The sequence below is a fragment of the Sander vitreus genome, chromosome 4 (genome assembly GCF_031162955.1).
Source record: "Sander vitreus isolate 19-12246 chromosome 4, sanVit1, whole genome shotgun sequence".
NCBI lineage: Eukaryota > Metazoa > Chordata > Actinopteri > Perciformes > Percidae > Sander > Sander vitreus.
The window spans coordinates 11,909,109-11,929,471 of NC_135858.1; the positions used below are offsets into that span (position 1 = coordinate 11,909,109).

At 38.9% G+C, this 20,363-nt stretch overlaps 2 protein-coding genes across 3 annotated transcripts; both read right to left on the reverse strand.

Annotated features, from left to right (window-relative positions):
• Positions 1-431: 431 nt before the first annotated feature.
• mcrs1 (microspherule protein 1) lies at positions 432-6,079 on the reverse strand. Of its 2 annotated transcripts, none has more exons than XM_078248276.1 (14): positions 5,976-6,079; positions 4,768-4,922; positions 4,433-4,571; positions 3,907-4,071; positions 3,670-3,779; positions 3,452-3,560; positions 3,106-3,244; positions 2,413-2,488; positions 2,233-2,261; positions 2,008-2,100; positions 1,815-1,897; positions 1,593-1,680; positions 971-1,098; positions 432-859 (listed from the first exon to the last, which is right to left on the reverse strand). In XM_078248276.1, the coding sequence occupies exons 1-14, from the start codon at positions 5,976-5,978 to the stop codon at positions 773-775; spliced, it is 1,404 nt and encodes a 467-aa protein (XP_078104402.1). In that variant the 5' UTR covers positions 5,979-6,079; the 3' UTR covers positions 432-772. The 2 variants fall into 2 exon arrangements, with proteins under 2 accessions (XP_078104402.1, XP_078104401.1); XM_078248275.1 differs by lacking the exon at positions 5,976-6,079 and adding an exon at positions 5,823-5,969.
• Positions 6,080-8,545: 2,466 nt separating this feature from the next.
• On the reverse strand, positions 8,546-14,701 carry cyp27b1 (cytochrome P450, family 27, subfamily B, polypeptide 1). The gene is made up of 9 exons (XM_078247418.1): positions 14,489-14,701; positions 13,669-13,859; positions 12,950-13,140; positions 11,311-11,511; positions 10,378-10,541; positions 10,114-10,280; positions 9,935-10,016; positions 9,623-9,820; positions 8,546-8,726 (listed from the first exon to the last, which is right to left on the reverse strand). Exons 1-9 carry the CDS (start codon positions 14,699-14,701, stop codon positions 8,613-8,615), a joined length of 1,521 nt encoding a protein of 506 aa, XP_078103544.1. The 3' UTR covers positions 8,546-8,612.
• Between the last annotated feature and the right edge of the window lie 5,662 nt (positions 14,702-20,363).

The window sequence follows — 20,363 nt, forward strand, 5'->3', positions numbered from 1 at the left end:
TATCTAGTTCATATACGCAAGTCACCCAAGAGATGAATTACCTGCTTAGGTAGCACTCACTGGTGCTCTCTCTGGTCAAGTGTCTGAGGCATATTGTTCCTATTTGCTTTTCTGTTACTATGTTCTGATTTCTAACTGATCAAACATTCTAATAAGAAAAAATATGGACAAAGCTCAATAACAAATATTCTCCTAATAAAAGATACAGTATGAAAGATTCAGGCCACATATAACAAGCCAAATTATATCTAAAGACCTTTTCTCACATGTCCACGAGTGCAGAGTATTTTGTTATTTTTGCATTAAGTACTTTTTACAGCTAGATAGATAACAAATGCAGGATGTGTTGTTCCTTACAGTACAGTCTTCTGTTAATATTTGAAACGTCATATTTCAACAGTAGATTGGACACCAAAGTGAACTGCAGAACATTGTGTATACAAGTTTAATATTTTGAAAAAGCTTTACTACAGAATTTAAATACAATATTCTGAAAAATAAAATAAAAACAAGGCTCATGAGAGTGTCTACATTACAACATGGAAACTGTCCAAACAACAGGTAACACCTGTTACTAGCTTTCTCTAGGATTTAGCTGTAGTCTGTTTAAAATTCTCATTTCAGGTTAACAAGGCTGTTGTCTGTCTGATTCGTGGTAGCACTACTGCACTTCATGGGACTGTTAACTGCTGTTGGACAGAAAAGCACTGACTGCGTCCGTTTGCCTGCCAACATGTCTTGTTTGTTTACTCTTCTGCTGGATGGCTGACATTTACTGCGGTGTCATCTTGGCTGCTTCGGCTTTTATAAGTGAGATGAGTTCCAGGTTAATGAGAAACACAAAGCGAAGACCTGCAATCTGAAGAGACGGATACAGTATGTTAGGGCTATGTCTCACATGGTACCACTCAAATATATCATGGTTGTTCAATTTAAATGCTAAACAACTGGGTAGACACCCTCCACACACCTCCACCACTGAGTTGTTGTTGAGTTTCCACTTATTGCCCGACAGGACTGGTCTGCCATCAATGTAGATGGGTCGTCTGCCCTCATTGGCGATGAAGAAGTCTCCATTATTCTTCAGTTTAATAATTCCTGTAGACATCAATATGATATGTTAAGTGATGGTAGTTTGGTTACTTTCAGCAACATCAGAGGGGATCAATCTCTGCCAGTAATCTCTGGATTACTACTCTGAAGATGAAAATAAATCAAGAAAATAAACACAGGTATAAAATCAATTGTTGACTCAAAAACACAATTGGGGTTCCTGCAGTGGAGATAAGCTATATTTTATGCTTCAGAAGCGATGTCCATGCGTACTTGACACCTAAGCCTGGATAACTCAAATGTCACATATTCATGTTCAGTGCACGTCTTGGCCAAACTCACTTTCAAAAATATAACAGTTAATAATAGATAGGCTAAATAATCTCAATATCAAAAAAATTTATATTAATCAATAAGTACAAGTAGTTCAAATGCTTCAAAAACCTTAAAATTATGAGAAATGTTTTACTGGTTTCGGTCTTTTAAAAACATTATTTTGCACGTACCGTTACAGCATGACAGTGTACGAGTTTATTCACCTTGTTTTCTTGATATTTTCCAGGCAGGTCCCTCTAGCGACAGATCTACATCTATCGGTTTGTCCTTGGTCGCCCTGCCCAACGTAATCTGTGTGAAAATCATTAGCATCATAGTGAAAATACATCTCTCATACATTCTCTCCTTCCATTTTCTTGTCACAAAACACTTCTACAGTACAATACTTGCTTCTCTTTAACAACTGTTTCTGAAAGACGTCTTACCTCTCGCGATCTCATGAGGTAGCGTACCATTCTTCCTCGTAACGCTGCCAGTGTCTGGTTGTCAAAATCAGGCATGCTCATCCCTAGAGAGATAGAGATAGAGAGATAGAGAAAAAAAAATAGAAAATAGTTTCACTAAACTGGATTCCTCAAAACAAATATACCTTTAAAAGCCATCTGCTTGCTTACATACCCGTAATACTGTCCACGAGGACCTGCCAACGAGGCAACTCCTGCTCCAACTGTCTGATCTCTCTTTTTTGGTGACGATCGGAAATCATCAGCTCTGAATTTAAAGACAAAGGCAAATCAAGGGTAAGGACGCTTGTGTAAACAACATCAAGATGATCAAAGAAAGAATTTCTGCTGTGCAAGATGAATCGCATTGAACTTCTTTCTTCATGATCCAATTTCTCACCATGTTCCAACACCTCATCTCTACTCTCCCTGTGTGAAAGGAAACGCAGGAAAACGGATCAGCGTTGAAAATTCGTCGACGTGCAATACTTAAGTGAGAAGATAATAAAATACTTTCTTATCAGCAACAAAAACATGACATACGTGACATGAATACTGCAAAAATGAAAGACTATCTTACTTTAACTTTACATCATCAACCATCTGCTCAGCATCAGAGAAGTTGAGGACCTGGTCACCTTTAGGAAGAGGCTGGACTGCAGCACACAATCAAAGCCAACAAGGCAATTACATACAGAAATGTTACGCCCATCACTTTATTTCGGAAAACAACACCCGGGGCTTCCTTATATTCCACACTAAAAAGGCTCACACGAGGCTCATACTTTATAGGAATATTCAAAAAGGGTAAGGGCTTTATTGTCTATCCAGATTTGCATTTATCATTTCAGAGAGGTATGTACATTTTTAAAAGAGGGGATTAATGTGCTAAATAAGTGCAATATAACCAAGACGTAAATGAAAACTATTTGGTGAATTAAATAAAAATGTATCAGGGCATGAATATTGGACATTCACTGCAGTTCTATCATTAGGCATGTTACACCCAAATGAACATTTCTTAACAATTTTGAGCGCCATGCTAGTTGTGTCATCTCCTGTCAAAGATTTGTTCTATATATTTTAAATCGTAAAATAACATATTGCAGTTTGGAGGATGACGAGGACTTACAGTTTTATTCATCATTTGATGTGCATTGGAGTACAAGAGGCATGTTTTGTTTTTTTCCAATTTGCCCCAATAAAACAAAACCGTACATATTAAAATGCTTGGAAGTTATATTGGTATAATTGTGTAAGTAACTCAACTTACCGCTCTGGTCATCCAGTAGGTAGTACTGCTTCAGCAGCTGCCAGTGTACCAACAGGCTCTTGGGGGTGCGAGATGGGTGAAAGACACCAGGGTGTTTGCTCAGAAGCTCCTGGAACATGTCCACTTTGGGCTGACTAGTCTGTTCAGTGACAAGTGTAATACAAAACCGCTTGTGAATACAGCAGTCAAAGTATGCTAGGATGGATACGCAAAACATGTTTAAAATTATTATTAAAATTCTCAACCATTAGACTGGTAGCTTTAAGCCAAATAGACTGTTTGGTATTTTATGTTAGTTTATTTTACTACAACAGTGAAATGTTCCAAAAGTACCAGTTTCACTTACTGAGCCAATCTTAGCCAGCAGTGCCTCCTCAACCTGACTGAAGAGAGCTTTGCTTTGGATTGCTGCAATGGCTTCTGGGTGAAGCTGACGCATGGCCTGCCATGCCAGCCTAAAAAGACAACAGAAAGAATGTATTTACCTAAATGGGTAACTAACATAGAAGACTTGGTAGAATTGGATCGGAAGGTAAAGCTGCTGCCGGATAAGTCTCTTCTTACTTTGAGATGACAGGATCGTAGAGGAGAGCGTACCACCTCTCTTTAATTTCCCGCAACGTGAAACGACAGCTGAACTTGACCCCCAAATGAACAGAGGTTAGGTCTGTGGTCTAGAGACAAATACAGACTCATTAGATCATAAACTGACAAACTGAGTCATACAGACAAGCTAGTCACATTAATTCCTAATCATTATCCGTCCTTTCAGACAATGATTTCATCTTTTATACTACTCACCTGCAACACTGCATTTATAAGAAGCAGGTCATCAGTGGGTTTCCATCTTCCCAAGTCTTTAGTAATATGTAGAGGCTGCTTGCTTTTCTTCACTCTTTTGGTGATGGGCGCAGGGTTTACTAACATGGTGAGAGGTGGTGTGAGAGCGTTTCCTGATTTTGTTACCTGACAGAGTTGCATAAAAACACAAAAAAATATCCATCAAAGCTCTGTAAGCTTATCATCTTTGCCATGACATCCTGTAAAGCTGCATAAACATGATCCCCGGTAAAACCGCGAGGTAAATAGAGAGAGAGAGAGCGAGAGAGGCAAAGCACAGCACAGGTAAATGTCATCATTGCTTCTGAAATTGGTTGTGCCTTGAAAGGTCAGTGGCAAAAAGGTCAAAGTTGAAATAATTCACTCGGCGGCAATTCCAAGCAGTATAGGGAACTAAGGGTAGCACTCCGCCTAGTTGGGCGGCACCTGTCTCTGAAAACAACAGAACGGCAGCTTAAGAATGTGTGGGTTCTAAGGTATTATGTACCTTCTTTTTCTCACTAGATGAAGGTTCACTCCCTGAACAGCGGACAGGCTCTATGACAGGAGGGCCTTTGACTCTACTGGACGACTTCACAAGACTGCTCTCCACCAATTCATCGTCAAATTTCTTCCTCTTTATTGACCTAAGGACATTAATGTGTAAAAAAAACACATTAATGACATACTCAGCAATTCTTTAAAGATTTGCAGATCCAACAACGTAAAACACTGGTAGCAGCAGCATTAAAACAACACATATATGCCCTTACGCAAACAAAATACATCGCTTATTCTAGTATACAGCTGGAATAATGCAATATACAAGAATATAACTCCAACCTGGAGGAACTTCTGCGTTTGGGAACACCACTGCCAAACGCTTGCGTTGCCGTCCTTTTCACATCTTTCACTCCGAGTGACTCTTCATCCTCCGACCGACTCTGAGCACCAGCTACTGCCATCGGTGCACCAACCGCAGGGTCACCTGCTTGCATCTGTTCAGCCACAACATGAAACACATCAGAAAATAAAACAGACATTTCTCAGCTCAGAGTAACAGGACAAACGGCATGGTGAGACTAAACATTATTTGGCTCCAGGTGGCTCCACAGAGTTGCATTGTTACTCCAGGTGGCACACACATATATTACAATCCAACAATAATTTAATCTCTTTTGAAAGAGCAACAGGCTGTAAAGGTTGAGTTAATTCTGAGGTGAGCAGGAAGAATGAGGTCTATAGGAGCATCCCACTTGGACAAGCAGTTTTTTCTTTTTTTTAATGGCGGGCTCTAATCATGGATGTATTAAGGCTCTAATGGGTAACGTTAAAAAAAAAAAAAAAATCAGACTTCACCCATTTATAACAATTGAAGTTATTCCTTGTAACAATTAAAGTTAACACTTTAACAACAGTGCATGCCAGCATTATAGTACAGCTTTAGGAAACATTTACGTCAACGTTATAACCAGACAGATAATGAAAGTAATGTATCCACAATGTTACTTTAAAACTCTGTGTGAGACCCATTTTCAAGTAGCTGTGTTTTTGTTGATGGGAGTCAGGGGAATGGACTTAGCTAGTTATACCTTTGTTTACATGCAATGTTAGCCATAGTGCCTCTCCTTTTCCCTTCAATGTGAAATATTTAGTATGAAATGATTAGCTGTGGCAAAGAATATAGCTTGCCCAGACAATATAGCAGTACAGTATGTTTAGTTAGCCAACACAATTTGTTCATAATAATGCTCGTTTATATTGGCTAGTAACGTTAGCTACTAGCTACAATTCGCTTAGCTAACACAACGGTCCTACGATAGCTAGCTAGCTAACGTTACGTTAGTGTTAGTTAATTAACAAGCTAATATAACTAGCTACGCTGTCTTCTGACTCACCTTTTCTCGCTACTTTCCTTCGTTGTTGTATCTGATCCGTTAACTGGAGTCTGTATAGTCTATGTAGCTATGCCTTTTATAAACACCTCGGTAGCTAGCTACATGGCTAACGGGCTAACTGGCAACATGAATTTGACATATAAGCGGCCCTACCATAGACAGCGGCCCTGCTGCTAGTCTGCTAATTTCTTCCTGCGAGGTGTTATCGGGGTTGGCAGTGTTACGGCGCACTACTACCTCCTTCTGGACTGGAGTGTAAGTCTGGATTATCTTTAGCTATATCTTACAAGCAGTAGCCTTTTGCCCGGGTATTTTACATACATAAATGATTTACACGTGACCAATTCTGTGATTGAAACTTGTGGAGTGACGTTAGCCTAAGTCTTTTTTGCATTTTGGGTACCTAACCAGTACACATTTAAATTGTTTTATTCCTCTTTCAATATTCACACATCCCAATGACTTATTTTATTTAAAACAGGGTTTAGGACACATTATATTATTATCATCATATCCCTACTTATAGCCTACTTCTACTAGTCGCAGTGGGCTACTAGAACTAATGGCCCAAGTTCAAAAGTCAGAAACTGTGAATACCACCCTTTACTCTATTTGAAGTGATTTTAAATGCATCCATATACTGTATGTGTAAATGTCCATAAAAACTATTAACATATACATTTAAAACACATTTAACCAACTCTCTGTCTCATCTTATTTTCCAATATCATTTCAGAACCATCACCAGCTTCATAAAAACCATTGGGACACCATAGGGAATAGTAGCCTACCTTTAAATGTATATGTATAGGGTTAGTCATAGTTTATTGCATGTTTTGCTTAGTACACCAAATACAGCTCAGTGGTTTCTTTTCCTTTTCACAACAGGAGTCCTAAACCTTTCCAGTGTAGGCGTACTGTATTTCTGATGCCCCTGCAGGTTTACCCAGTATAGAGTAACAAAATCAGCATTTCTCTCTCAACTCTAGTGGTGTTACTCCCACGGTCCATTTTTCCCACAGTCAAATATTGGTCTTTAGCTTCAGTCCTCAAACATCTAGTAAGTGTAGTACACACATCTAATAAACGTGCAATAAAAAATGTGTCTGTGCAATACTTTAATACAATTTATTCTCTTTAATTATATTTATTATTGTGTGTTTATTTGTATCATCTACTTTTCCTCGTATCCCTTGCTGCTGGAACAGTGTGAATTTTCCCATTGTAGGAATAAAAAGGATTTTGAATCTTGAATCTTTATATATATATATATATATATATATATATATATATATATATATATTGGGCTGCTCTATAATATCATTTGGATTGTAGTTTTCAGAGCTGATGTAACATTTTGAATGCTAAATAACATGATTTTTGTATCGTGATTTACATTTGGATCTTTAGTTTTAGGTTGAACATCATTGTTCGGCACTCCATCTGCAGTGGAGGAATTTGGTCCAAATTATCGACCCACAGCTGCTACACCAAAGCACACACTACACACTCCACAAGGTCAAGCCACACTTTGATACTCTGTGTTGTATTTCTTAGAAATGACTGCCTACGTGCCAGGTGGCTGTTCACTGGCATCAAACTAACAACACACGTCTGATCGGTTAGACTTAAATCTGATGCAGCTGATGGTGTTAGCGCTTGAAGCAAATGCTGCATTAATGTAATTATTGGTTTGACCAAATAAAATCAACACATAAGCAGAAGTCCAACTTGAAACCTTTTAATGACATTTACAGTAACAGTTTTAAATGTGCTAAATTAGAATAAATACAGAGTTCAGACACTGAAGCCTATTACATTTGCAAAATGGTGGTATATCACTCATAGTAGGTTAAAAAAAAGTTAAAAGACACGTACAGTTGCATTGTGCGGCACTGTTGAATTGTGGTATGTATACATTTACATTCTAAAGACCATACAGACAAAGCCTGAGTGCAGAGTGGCCTACGTTTGGGATTTAAACAGAGGCACCATGCATTCCTTCACAGGGTTTCAATTTTAACAGCTGCCATTCTTTTTAAAAAGGAGACCGTCACTAAAGGTTCACCATAAGCACCTTATAAAATACACTTGATCAATACATTGAACATCATATCTACACAAAACTCTCACAGTAGCTCAATAAGAGCTGAAGAAATAGCGTGTCCATGTGCCAGTCTGAGACTCCTCTTGAATAATTTACGGCACACTGTCTATTCTCAGACTTATATAAACACTCTTGAAATTAATGTTTACAAGACCAGGACACAGGAAATTCTGTATATAGTTAAGAGTGCAGAAGATCACAGATCATAATTAGATTTAGGAAGGGGTTACTTGGAAGTCAAAAATCAGCTTCAAATATGTTGCAAATTCCCTGAAATGCAAGATGGTTCGACTCACTTTAAGGATAAAGTCTGAAGATTGTCTACTGAGACGTACTGAAGGAGATCTCTGGCTTCCGCTTAGCCTCTGTGCAAATAAGTGCTTAATGGTGATTTTATGATTTTATGCCCCCACAGTATCTAATTTGGAGTAACATAGCTCCCAGTGGAAAACCTCAGTGATGAGCTGTCATTGCTCATCCTTCATTTATTTGTCCTTCTCCACACGTTGGCCTCCACACACTATGTTTACAGATACAGAGGGCTTTGGCCTTTTGTCGTGTCAAAGGCTTAGGGTCCGCTCTAACTGCATGCAAGAGGCTGTGATAACTCCACCTGCTAGCGCTCTCTACTGCGAAAAGACTCACATACTCGTTCACGTAACCACTCAGCTCAGGAGAGTGGGTCATCGTTCAATAAACTGGAGGCTAATGACATTTTCAGGAACCAGAAGCGTCCGTGTCATGGGCTTCACGGAAATCCCTTCAGGGTCTGGCTTAACATCAAACTCTATGAGGATCTAATGTGAACAGAGAAAACAGATTTACTCCAGGGTGACTGCTCATCATGTGCTCAGTGTTGGGTAGTGACTCTTGACTGAAGTCCCTGGATTAAGTAATCAAATCAATTCATTTGGAACCGGATTTGCACAACAGCCTAAAACCCCTAAATGTCTTACATTATTCCGAGAAAAAAATGCTGCAAGAGGATTTGGCTGAAACACTGCCGTTTAATCGGAAAGAATCTAAATCACTTGCTAAATAATTCAAATAATCTGTGTACCTGCAGCATGTAACAAAATGTGTTACAGTGTCTTGAGACAAATATATGTTGTATGTCATATGTCATATGTGTTTTATGTATACATGGTACATGAAACAGTTTTGAATGACTGATTAGGTTAAAACTAGAGGTGTTGAAATTAATCAAATAATCGATGCATCGAATTGTGGACATGGACGATGCTGCATCGATAATCGGCCGGGTCATAATCGATTATTTCTGTTTACAATTTAATGTATGCCTAACAACCTTTCTGTTTACATATTCTGTTATGTTTTGCACATTCAGGAAGTGCCATGTGCTCAGTGCTGTAGTTTTATGTATCCAATTTATTTAGTATTAGAGCACTGCAGAATGTTTTGTTTTTTAAGCTTGAAAAGCTATGAATTAAATATCCTATATGGCTTTAATAGAAAAATTTATTTGACGCATCGTGCATCGAGATATCGAATCGCTGACATGATAATCGTAATCGAATCGAATCGGGAGATCAGTGAAGATTTACACCTCTAGTTAAAACTGTTCTGATTTTCAACAGATAATTAACCATTAAAATACTGCAAAATATATGCATTTCTCTTCACAGTAACAATTTTCATCACAGTAATCAGCAAAAACATCCAGCCAACTCACCCTTGAAAGAGCAAGATAGAGCTCCAGCTCGGCGATACGACGACCTATGCAGCTGCGTTTTCCCACCCCAAAGGGTACAGAGGCATACGGGTGGTGAGTGTGGTCCTTGTTCAACCATCGCTGGGGCTGGAATTCATCTGGATTTGCAAACACCGCTGGATCCCGTGACGTTGCAAAGTGGCACAGGGTAATTAAAGTCTGGATGGAAAGATTTCATTCACATTTAGCCCAGTACAAAGATGATACAGATTTGAATGAAAGATTGAATGAGTGAATGATTTCAAAATGTACTAATTCCCTCAACACACTCACATTTTTAGGGATGAGGTAGCCTCCAACCTGGATGTCTCTCTCTGTAATCACTCTTGCATTGGCAGGAATAACGGGGTACAACCTGGAGAACAAAAAGTTTAATAATGTGAGCAAAAGGAAACGTACAGTCTGAAGATTACATGTCTTTAGGAAATGAACTGAAGTCTTTTCAGTTATACCGAAGTACTTCTTTGACTGTGGCCTTCAGGAGAGGCATGCGGGCCACATCAGCGGCCTCCGGTATGCTTCGACCCTCCAGCACTCTCAACACCTCATCCCGGAGCAATGCCTGCACCTTGGGGTGGCGGGACAGCTCATACAACGACCAGGACATGGTGCTGGCGATCTGAAAAGACAGGTAGGGTGTAGAGGGAGAGGTTATTAAATCAGGGAGAACTTGACGCAGAGTCCAGCAAAGGAGGGGACAGAGTTATCGTGCTTACTGTGTCGACTCCTGCAAGAAGCAGCTCTGTGACGTTGCTGTAGACAGTCTTCATGGGCAGCCCGGTCCGCGACAGGAAGTATGTGAGATAACGGCCCTCCACCTTCTCTCCACGGGCAACCTTTTCTGCCTCGGCCGTCAGACGCTGATCAATGTGGCCTTTTGCTAGAAGCACAGAGATTAGAGGCCATTATGACAGTGAGGGTGCAGTATGTAATGCAGATGCTGAGACACAGCAAGTTCTGAGCTTTCTGGTGTGATTTTTAGTATCCTTCTTAATAAGTACCAAAAGCCATGCATTAATTGCACAGTGATTACTGTATATACTAGACTTTCTCATAAACTTGCTATCTGTTTTCCTACAATAATTTTGGGAAAGCAACTAGGCAAAAAGGTTTATTATGACCACAGTTTAATCATCATGACTGATGTTCAAGACTTCAGCACAGACGATCTTGTAGTGCGTGAGGGTTAAGGACTTTAATCGCCTGCTTCCTGATCCAGTTTGAGTGATTATTTTAAACATGTTTGATTGAGATCTGGATGAGTCTTAACGTACTGTAAGAGTGAGTGGAATGATAACCCAGTTTCTTATATACCCAGCCATAATGGCAATAATGTAATGAGAAGGGGCGGAAGGACAATAATCATAAAGTGTGGAAAGACATACAGTATGTATGTTTTGGTTTCATGTTGTAGTGAAGAGGTTGCGTAGGGTCTGCTGGATGTCCCTCATACATCTTTTTGAAAAATGTATTTGATTTTCTGCTTTCATTATATCTTCCAATTTTCTTACTTTCAAAAGCATTTTAGTAAAATACAATGTTATACATACAGTCATCACTATCAGAGTTAATATGCCCAATTAGGCGTAAATATTGCTACCATTTCCCATGCTGACACTAAACGCAAATGATTAGAAGAAATGACCTACTGAAGTCAAACATGTAGTCCCAGCACTGACAGAAGATGTTCCAGGGTTTAGGAAACAGCTGGTGCAACCACTTTGGCATGGCCATGGTAAGGAGCGTCATTACAAACATGGTGTTGATCGACTGGATGAAACGCTCTGTCTCTTCTGGGACAACCTCATCCAGGCAACCGATTCTGGATTCAAACAACACTGAGGAAATGCCTGTCAAAGAAAAGAAAAAAATGTAAATAAGGAGGCGAGAAAGACATGGGCTGACAGAAATGTACCGTAAACTCAGGCTGCACAGGGAGATGAAACCACATCTAAGGCTTTTTGAAAGTAGCATTTTACGTTTCAACCACAGTTGGCCCAGCTTCCACTCAACGCTACAATCATTTAGACGATGCAAGAGTAAATGTTTGAGAGCCGTGCATGTGACCAATTAGTCACTGGATGGAAACTGTTTAGTCTGGGGGGAATCTGGTCATGCAAAAATAACTGTTGAGGAGACCTGAGGCTGGGAATGAGCAATGAGTTTAGATGTACTCAATAGTCTGTGGTTAATCTGAGCTGGTATTAGGCCTAAATTAAGAAAAGTACACACTACAGTACTTAAATACAATTATGAGGTACTTGTACTTTACTTGAGTATTTCCAGTTTACTATATACTTCTACTCCACTTCATTTCAGAGACTTTTTACTGGGCTACATTCATCTGACAGCTGTAGGTATTAACTGCCCTTACTTACTTTACAGATTTTACACACTAAACATAACAGTGTAAATGTGCTGTCCCCTCAAAATAACTCGACACACGGCCATTAATGTCTAAACCGCTGGCAACAAAAGTGAGTACACCCCTATGTTAAATTCCCATAGAGGCAGGCAGATTTTTATTTTTAAAGGCCAGTTATTTCATGGATCCAGGATACTATGCATCCTGATAAAGTTCCCTTGGTTTGGGAATTAAAATAGCCCCACATCATCACGTGCCATTCACCATACCTAGAGATTGGCATGGGGTACTTTCCATAAAATCATCTCTCAATGCAAATCAAACCAGCTATTAGGCTAACCGACATAAAACCAAGTTATAAGTATAACCTTGTTATACAAGCTGTACACGTAATACTTTACATTGTAGCAAAGTGTAATTTCTTCAGTGTTGTCCCATTAAAAGATATAATGAAATATTTACTAAAATGTGAGGGGTGTACTCACTTTTGTGAGGTAGTAAAGCAGTTCATATTAGCTCCATCTTGACAAACTACAACATTAAGTGCTGCTTACACAGTAATGCAATTTAATATATATAATAATATAACACTCTGAAATAGGTTATTTTGCTTTTCCTTGTTATAACTTTGAATGCAGGACTCTTACTTGTAAATTAGTATTTTTGTATTGCAGAATTGCTACTTTTACTTAAGTAAAGGATCTGAATACTTCTTCCACCACTGGAAAGGTGATTTAAAGGTCATTTCATGGAAATGTTGAACCATTGGGCACATCAGGCTTTGACATGCATGTATGTTTAAAATGTCAGTGGTATCACATTATACTCCTTCTTGCATGTGGCTGGACCTAATCACCAATGTTTACACAATGTGGTACACCCTGTAGTGATGCATGATGTTGCCATGCCTCATGAAACCTTACCCTCGAGGCCAAAGCGATAGAACTCGCTGGCGATGTCATTGACGAGGCCCTGAGAGCGTCTGCGAAGGCGAAGTTTGGAAACGAGGTCGCCGACCACGCCGTTCAGGGTTTTATCGTAAGCTTCAACTGCTTTTGGTCGCAGCATGTGCTTCCCCAAGAGACTTCTCACCGACTGCCACTCCTCCCCCTCACTAGGAACACACAGAATAAAAAACAAACACTTGTGTTAGTATAGCATCTGTGCACACAATTTAGCTGAACTAAATGAGGGTGTCAAGAGTATTTAACTACTGAATTAAAAAGGATGTTGTCCACTTTATTTCATTCAGAATCAGCAAAGAACCAGACATTGGTAATACAGAAAGAGGGTAAATAATTTAAAGTATTGTAAGTCTAACTTTTCAGTATCACACTTGTAGTTAAACCAATGACCTTACAATACTGATTTACCTGTCCCAACTTTTGAGGGGGAGTTCCCTTGATCACTATGGCTTAATATTAACAAATGAAATTAGTGAAGAACAGCTGTTCTGTCTTTGCAAGCAAGTTGTGTCATTGTATTCAGTTCTCAGGTACTGTGTTCAGTAATCATTCAGTCATGCCATATGTCGTAAACAATGAAATTACAAATAATTCTAGTTTTAATTTAGTTTGAGTTTTTTGGGTTCCCAATGAGAGAGAATAAGATAGAGAAAAGGAAGTCTCAGAGTGATACTTACGATGTCAGGAGTCCATAGTGATGTCCTCTGAGCTTCCTGTAGTCCTTCCAGGAGGAAAGGTCAGAGCGCATGGGGTGCTGGCCCTCCTGCCTCAGTACCTGCTCAATGAGCGCAGGATCAGCCACATGAACTGTCAGGATGGAACCAAAACTTGCTTTCCACATGGGCCCATACCGCTGCACTCCTTCCAGCTGGGACATTAGAGAGATAGAGGTGACCTTGTGAAAACCCTGCAGGCTATGAGGTGATTGGCTTTGGATGCACTGTCCTGTAGTTTGAAGCCAGTAAGAAATAAAGATGCATGCAGGCTTTTCTAATCCACTAATGATTCGGTCATTTAACAGGCAGTTTGATCAACCAAATCTTCTTCTCTGCTTGGCAGACATGTTAACTTAGGCCATAGAGTTGCAAAAGGGAAATTTAGATTAAAGGCCCCTTCCACTCAACAATATGTTTTGCTTATTGTTACTTCACTATGAGCTTGAGCTGGTGCAGAATGATGTATGTGCACAGACACTAGTGCAGAGACACTAGGTTGTTTTCACATTCATCTGCTGAAGGGGGGAGTTTATCTGTGCTGCCTTAAATCTCTCTCTCTCTCTCTCTCTCTCTCTCTCTCTCTCTCTTTTATACAATCACTAATATTCCATCAATTATCAAATGCATTAAATCTGTCCTCTTTGAACGTCATGTGCATCAATGTTTGTTTAACATTTAGTTCACTATGTTGCAGCCTGTAGCCTACTGACTGTATTTATATTAAAAGGCAAGTATTGTAAATAGGCCTATTCTTAATCCCTGTTAAACATCATCATGTTACCTGTAACTCGTGCAGCCGAGACAGGCCCCGTTTGGCGAACAAGTCCCAAGCGAAACTGGCGACCGACGGTCCGGGCATGTCGCCCAGAGTCTTCAGTGCCTGCTGCTTGGCTGAATCGCCCTCAGCCCACCTCTCCGTCCATTTGACCAGGGGGAAGGCGTTTCGGACGGATACTCGTAGAGCTTGTTGCAGCATCCTTCTCACAGTGATCATGAAGCTTTGGCCAGACGCGGTTTTCTTGGATGTCGGTGCTCATTTTGTTTTCCCCGGTTGGAGGCATTATTTATAACGCACGACCTGCTCCTCGAACCCGCGGAGATAACGTTGTATATATATATTTTTTTAAATCCGGGCCAATCATGGGTGTAAATGCGGCTCTAGCCCCGCCCCCGCCTGGATGAGACTGTGAAGGCGTGAGCTGAGAGGAAGGTGTGTCCAATCACAGGGCTGAGCTCAGACCATCCCAGAGACAGCACACGTGGAGGTCCTGGATAAATAATACTTGACTTCTATGTGACTTTTGAGGCTTATCTCCCCCATCCCCTGGGGCAGCACTTTGCTCTCTGATAGTCCAGCAGACAGACATGTTTCGAGTGATCACACATGTAGAAATGAGGTCTTGTGTGCTTAATAGACCATGTACCCCGCAGGACCACTGCTATTATAGATCCAATTGATTTAGGTCGGGGCAAAACCTCAAGCAGAAACAGATGAATCAATAACCACAAAATGTGCCCTAAATAACAATTTGGCCATTCTCAGTCAGCATCACACACAGGCGTATTAAACAAGACGAGTGCCTATGACAAAGGCATTGGGACATTATTTCAAGCACAACTTAAGCAGGCACAGTCTTTTTTAGATCTGGTGAGGTTTTGTTTACCTTAATTATTTTTGCTGACTTGGTGGTTTTCTAGGGAGAGAGAAAATCCTGACCTGATTTCATTTGAACTGGAATTTGTCCAAAGCACCATGTGTGCGTACTGTGAAGTAACAACCGCGGGGCTGTACTTAGAATCAGTTTTGACATTTCCGCCCCGTATTTTATGCTCTACCAAGAAATCTTAGCTCACCAGGTCAACAGAAATATTGAGGATTGTAGGGCAATCTCAGCGGGACGAGGAAGTCGCCTCTCGGCATTAAAATTACAGTATCCATTATGGTAGGCCTACATTTAAACTTGCTCAATGTTTGCATCATAACTGCATCTCAACAGGCTTGATTTATAAGCCTGTTGAAATGCATAATCTCGTTTCCAAGAGGGTCCTGGCAATTCATTAGGCTACATCATAGACTGTATACAATAGGGCTACATCTTGCTAGTGGGAGGTCTGTACAATTTATTTAACTATAGCTATAACTCATAGCGCACTCTAAAATCATTGACATCAATTCATATTTCTGAAAATAAATATTAGAAGCAAGAGCAAGTTAAATAGGGCTAAACAAAAGAGGGTATATTAGTGTGTTTACTGTACAGTAAGTTGTTCCAAGCAAAGGGAGCTTTAAATCAAAATGTATTTTTTATAAACAATTAGGTATTTTACAGCATCATCTTAAAGTAAGATAGATCCCTCCCTGCATATCATTTAAAATATATTTTGTGCCAAGAAGTCCTATAACCAAAAACATTTTTGTGTCTAAAACCTGTAATGCGATCTATAATCATCCTTTAAGATATACCTATCCCCCCACATACCAGGCCATAACCATTTTAAATCATAAGTTATGACCACAATAATGTTAAATACCACTTCGAACAATACCACAGCCAAATGCTAATCCTATAGGTGCATATATAAATGATTGCAGCTTGAAGGAGAAATAGCCTGAAAATGAGCCCAGCTGCTTACTAAAGGTCGTTAAAAATGACCTATTGCGTTTTTCTGTCTACTTGTAACGACGTGCAGAATACCAGCCTATTCATGCAAGACTATCCAGCAGATTTACTATGGGCCTGCTGCCCTGGGCTGTTCTGAAACATAGTCATAAACATACAACGTGGAGTTTTCTCCTGACTGAAACAGTGATTAAGAGAAATGAAGTCCACACTGCATCATCACATGGCTGGTGGTCACCCTGATTCTGGGTTTTAAAGGGTCACTTCTGTGGTGAAACATGACATTTTGATTTTTAGCAGCTAGTTGTTATGGGATCCAGTGCAGAACATCTAAACCCTATGTTTTGGGGACACAGTCTTTATTTTCTGCACTAATCTAACGTGTTGCCATTCTACAGTGGTCAAATAAAGTGTGCATGATTTATTTGGCTGGGGGCTGGAGGAGAATTCAACCTAATAAGTATGACCTGCTACTGTTTGTGTAGACTGGATGTGATGACATCTAACAGATATAAGTAAAAGTAAAAATGTCATGAACTTATTTTGGTCTGACAAATGGAAATGATGGAACAATAACTAAAATGAAATGAAGTGCTTCTGGCTTGTTTAGTAAAGATTTACGCAGACCTTGTGATGTGGAATAGTCATGATTTATCAGCAGTCATCTGCATGAGTTCTTATCATACCCCTTTGGGGGGAAAAGCTACTTCAAGAATGTATTTAATGACACAAAGGTAAAGCAGGTGCTAAAAAAATGAATATATGGCAAAAGCATTAATTAGATATACAGCAGCAGTAAAACGGTAAGATAAAAAAGTCAGATTAGGTTGCACAATGATGAAAATGTAGCCTATACACTAAAGTTGACAAACGTGAAATCGATAAAAACACTTGACAAGAGCTCCAGTCCATTGGATGAAGCCTCCCAGGGAAAAGGGTCATATCAGAATACTGTTTTTAGGCATTGTAGCAATCCCCACATGTCTGACCTCATTATATAAAGTAGCCTACATGACCTGAACATGTGAATCATCCGCAACCACAAAACGTTATGCTGAGTTATGAAGACGAAAGTACAACACGGACCATAGATTGGTGAGAAAACATCTATACATGAGACACAAACAGGAGACTTCCTGGGTGGAAGTTGCAATTATCTTCAAGGATGAAAGATTAAAAAAATGACCTCTGAAATTTACATGAACACATAAACAACTTCTAAACAAGGTCAGTGTCTTGTAGAGTCTGGGTCTTATGCAACACACTGCAAACAAATCAAACCAAAGATTTATTGTTGTAATGCTGATAAGAATTTTAACAAATCCTGTGAAAGAATGGCTAATTATTGCTGTCCTGCGGTGCAAACTGATGAGGCCCAGTTGTAGATCATGCTATACAGCGCATAACAGGGATAGCCTGAGAGGTATTTCCCTTTACTATATTGGCCCAGAGCCCAAAAGGGAGGATGCTATATGCAAGATTAGTATGGTAAAGTTCATGTCTGCAGTCTGCCTGTCTGGGTGGTATCAGAAGATCAGTATCTTTGGGACACACACACACACACACACACACACAGATGTGTATATATATATATATATATATATATATATATATATATATATATATATATATATATATATATATATATATATATATATATATATATATATGTGTGTATGTGCCCAGAGGTGCAGTTAAATGATTGAGTACAGTTTGTGTTTTCCCTCACTCAGCAGGCTGGTAAGGATGGTGTATTTATGGTAGGGTCTACTCCAGATGTTGTGTGTAAGCAGTAACAAAAACTGTGAATGGCCAGGTTCGTGACGTGATCACCCATTAACCCTTGTGTTGACTTCAGGTCACATTGGCCCGTTTTAAATTTTTGTTTTATATCAGAAAATATTGGACGTAGAAATAAGCGCTGAAAATGTGTAAAAGAAAAATTTAAAAATGTAAAACGTTGGAAAAAGCAAAAACAAATTGTGAAAAAAAGCGTCACAAATGTCAGAAAAAAAGTATTTTTTTCAACACAAGGGTTAAGTCAGTGGTTCCCAAACACTTCTGTCTGATGACTATGTTAGCTGTTTATTATTTTTAGCTAACTATTTGAGCTGTTTATCTATTTGAACTGTTTATTTATTACTTTTAGCTAACTATTTCAGCTGTTTATTACTTTTAGCTAACTATTTAAATGGTTTATACATTACTTTTAGCTTACTATTTTAACTGTTTATTTATTAGTTTTAGCTAACTATTTCAACTGTTTAATATTATACAGTATTAGTTAGATTAATTTAGATTCCCCTGACAACAGCATTAGTATTCCCTGGGGTAAGTACCCTTGGGAATCACTACATTATGTACTCCCTCAAAGAGAACCACTAGAGATTCAGCCATTCTGTTAGGTGAGATTGGCTCACAGTTATCTATACTATTCATATTTACATGCATGTTGTTGTTTTTTCCAAGTTGATCCTGGTTGTGTTTGAAAAATGTTCACTGTTCAGAATATCATATTCAGAATGTGTTTATGATGTTTATACGTGTTCAGACACAAAGAGTTATCTGTATGGCAATAAGCTGAAGAGCTGAGGTGTGCACAGAGTTACTAACAACATTTGCCAAATGCCCAACAGCTGCTTGTGAGCACACAGGATATGAAGAAAAATAGAGCAATAACATTACTTACATTGCTTATGTTTTGTATCACCATACTTGTGGTAATTGATGAAGATTGTGCAGTTTAAAAAAATATATAATATAAAATAGATGTTTAAGGTGTGATAAGGGACATCTGTTAGATTAAGAGCACATCTGGACACAAGATGTGCTCTGTCATATGAGAAAGACTTTTTGATTCTGGCTGTATGTGATGAATGTCCACCACAGTGACAGCTTATGTGATTGACAATGAACAGTCTTTGTTTGTGGGATGTAACCTATGTAAGAGACCATACTGTATATAATGAGGGATTTCACAAAGTTTTTACTTTGGGGTCTTAGCTCTTATAGGATGTCTATATATATATATATATATATATATATATATATATATATATATATATATATATATCCCTGTATATTTGACCAGCAATATATAAAACACAAGTAGATACACGTCTTCTGGTTAAATTGTTTTTTAGGTTATATGTTTAAAATATTTATGTAGGGTATTCTAGATTATATATAGCTAGATTTTTAAAGCAGTTCCAAGTCCTTTTTGTCGTACTCTGTAGTTTGACAGTATTTAATCTAACTATGTCTAACTCAACCCCTGAGAGCTATAGTAAGATTGAAATAAACTGTACAAACCAATTCTCTAAAATTTCAGTTTAAATAATAGCTGACTAAATTTGAAAAGTAAGTTCAGTCTGAGGCGAGACAACAGGTTTTTTATAATGGTTTTGAGGGGAGGAATATGGTCAAACTATTAAAGGACAGGAGTACAGGCTCAACCACAATGGGATATGTTTTCCTTGGATATGAGTCCCACAGGCAGCCATGCAGTATGGGTAAATAGGAAAATTAGAAGAAGTTGAGACAAAAGAGATTTTTTTTTCTTTGCTGAGTTGAAAGGCCTGAAAAGATTAGGTTGGAAACTCGAGTCAGTATAAGTTTCTCATTAGTCCAGACCTGAGAATCCCAATTGAGGAAGGATTTGATGCTCCAAGCATGCAGTATGCAGATTGGCTGTGATGTGGCTGTGTAGATCTCACCACAGTTGTTAATGCTGTGCTAAGAAACAAGTCAGGATTTTCTGTTTTTTTTTCTGTGAGTACAGTACGTTGGTTTAAGGCTGAGCTTGAGGTAGTTGGGCAACCAGGTAGCAGAGGTGCAGTAAATGTAAATAAAAACAGAATATGATGATTTACAAATCCTTTTCAATCTATATTCAATTGAATACACTACAAATACAAGACATTTAATGTTGAAACTGATAAACTTTATTGTTTTTGCAAATATTCACTCATTTTGAATTGGATGCCTGCAACACGTCCCAAAAAAGCAGGGACAGGGGCATGTTTCCAACTGTTA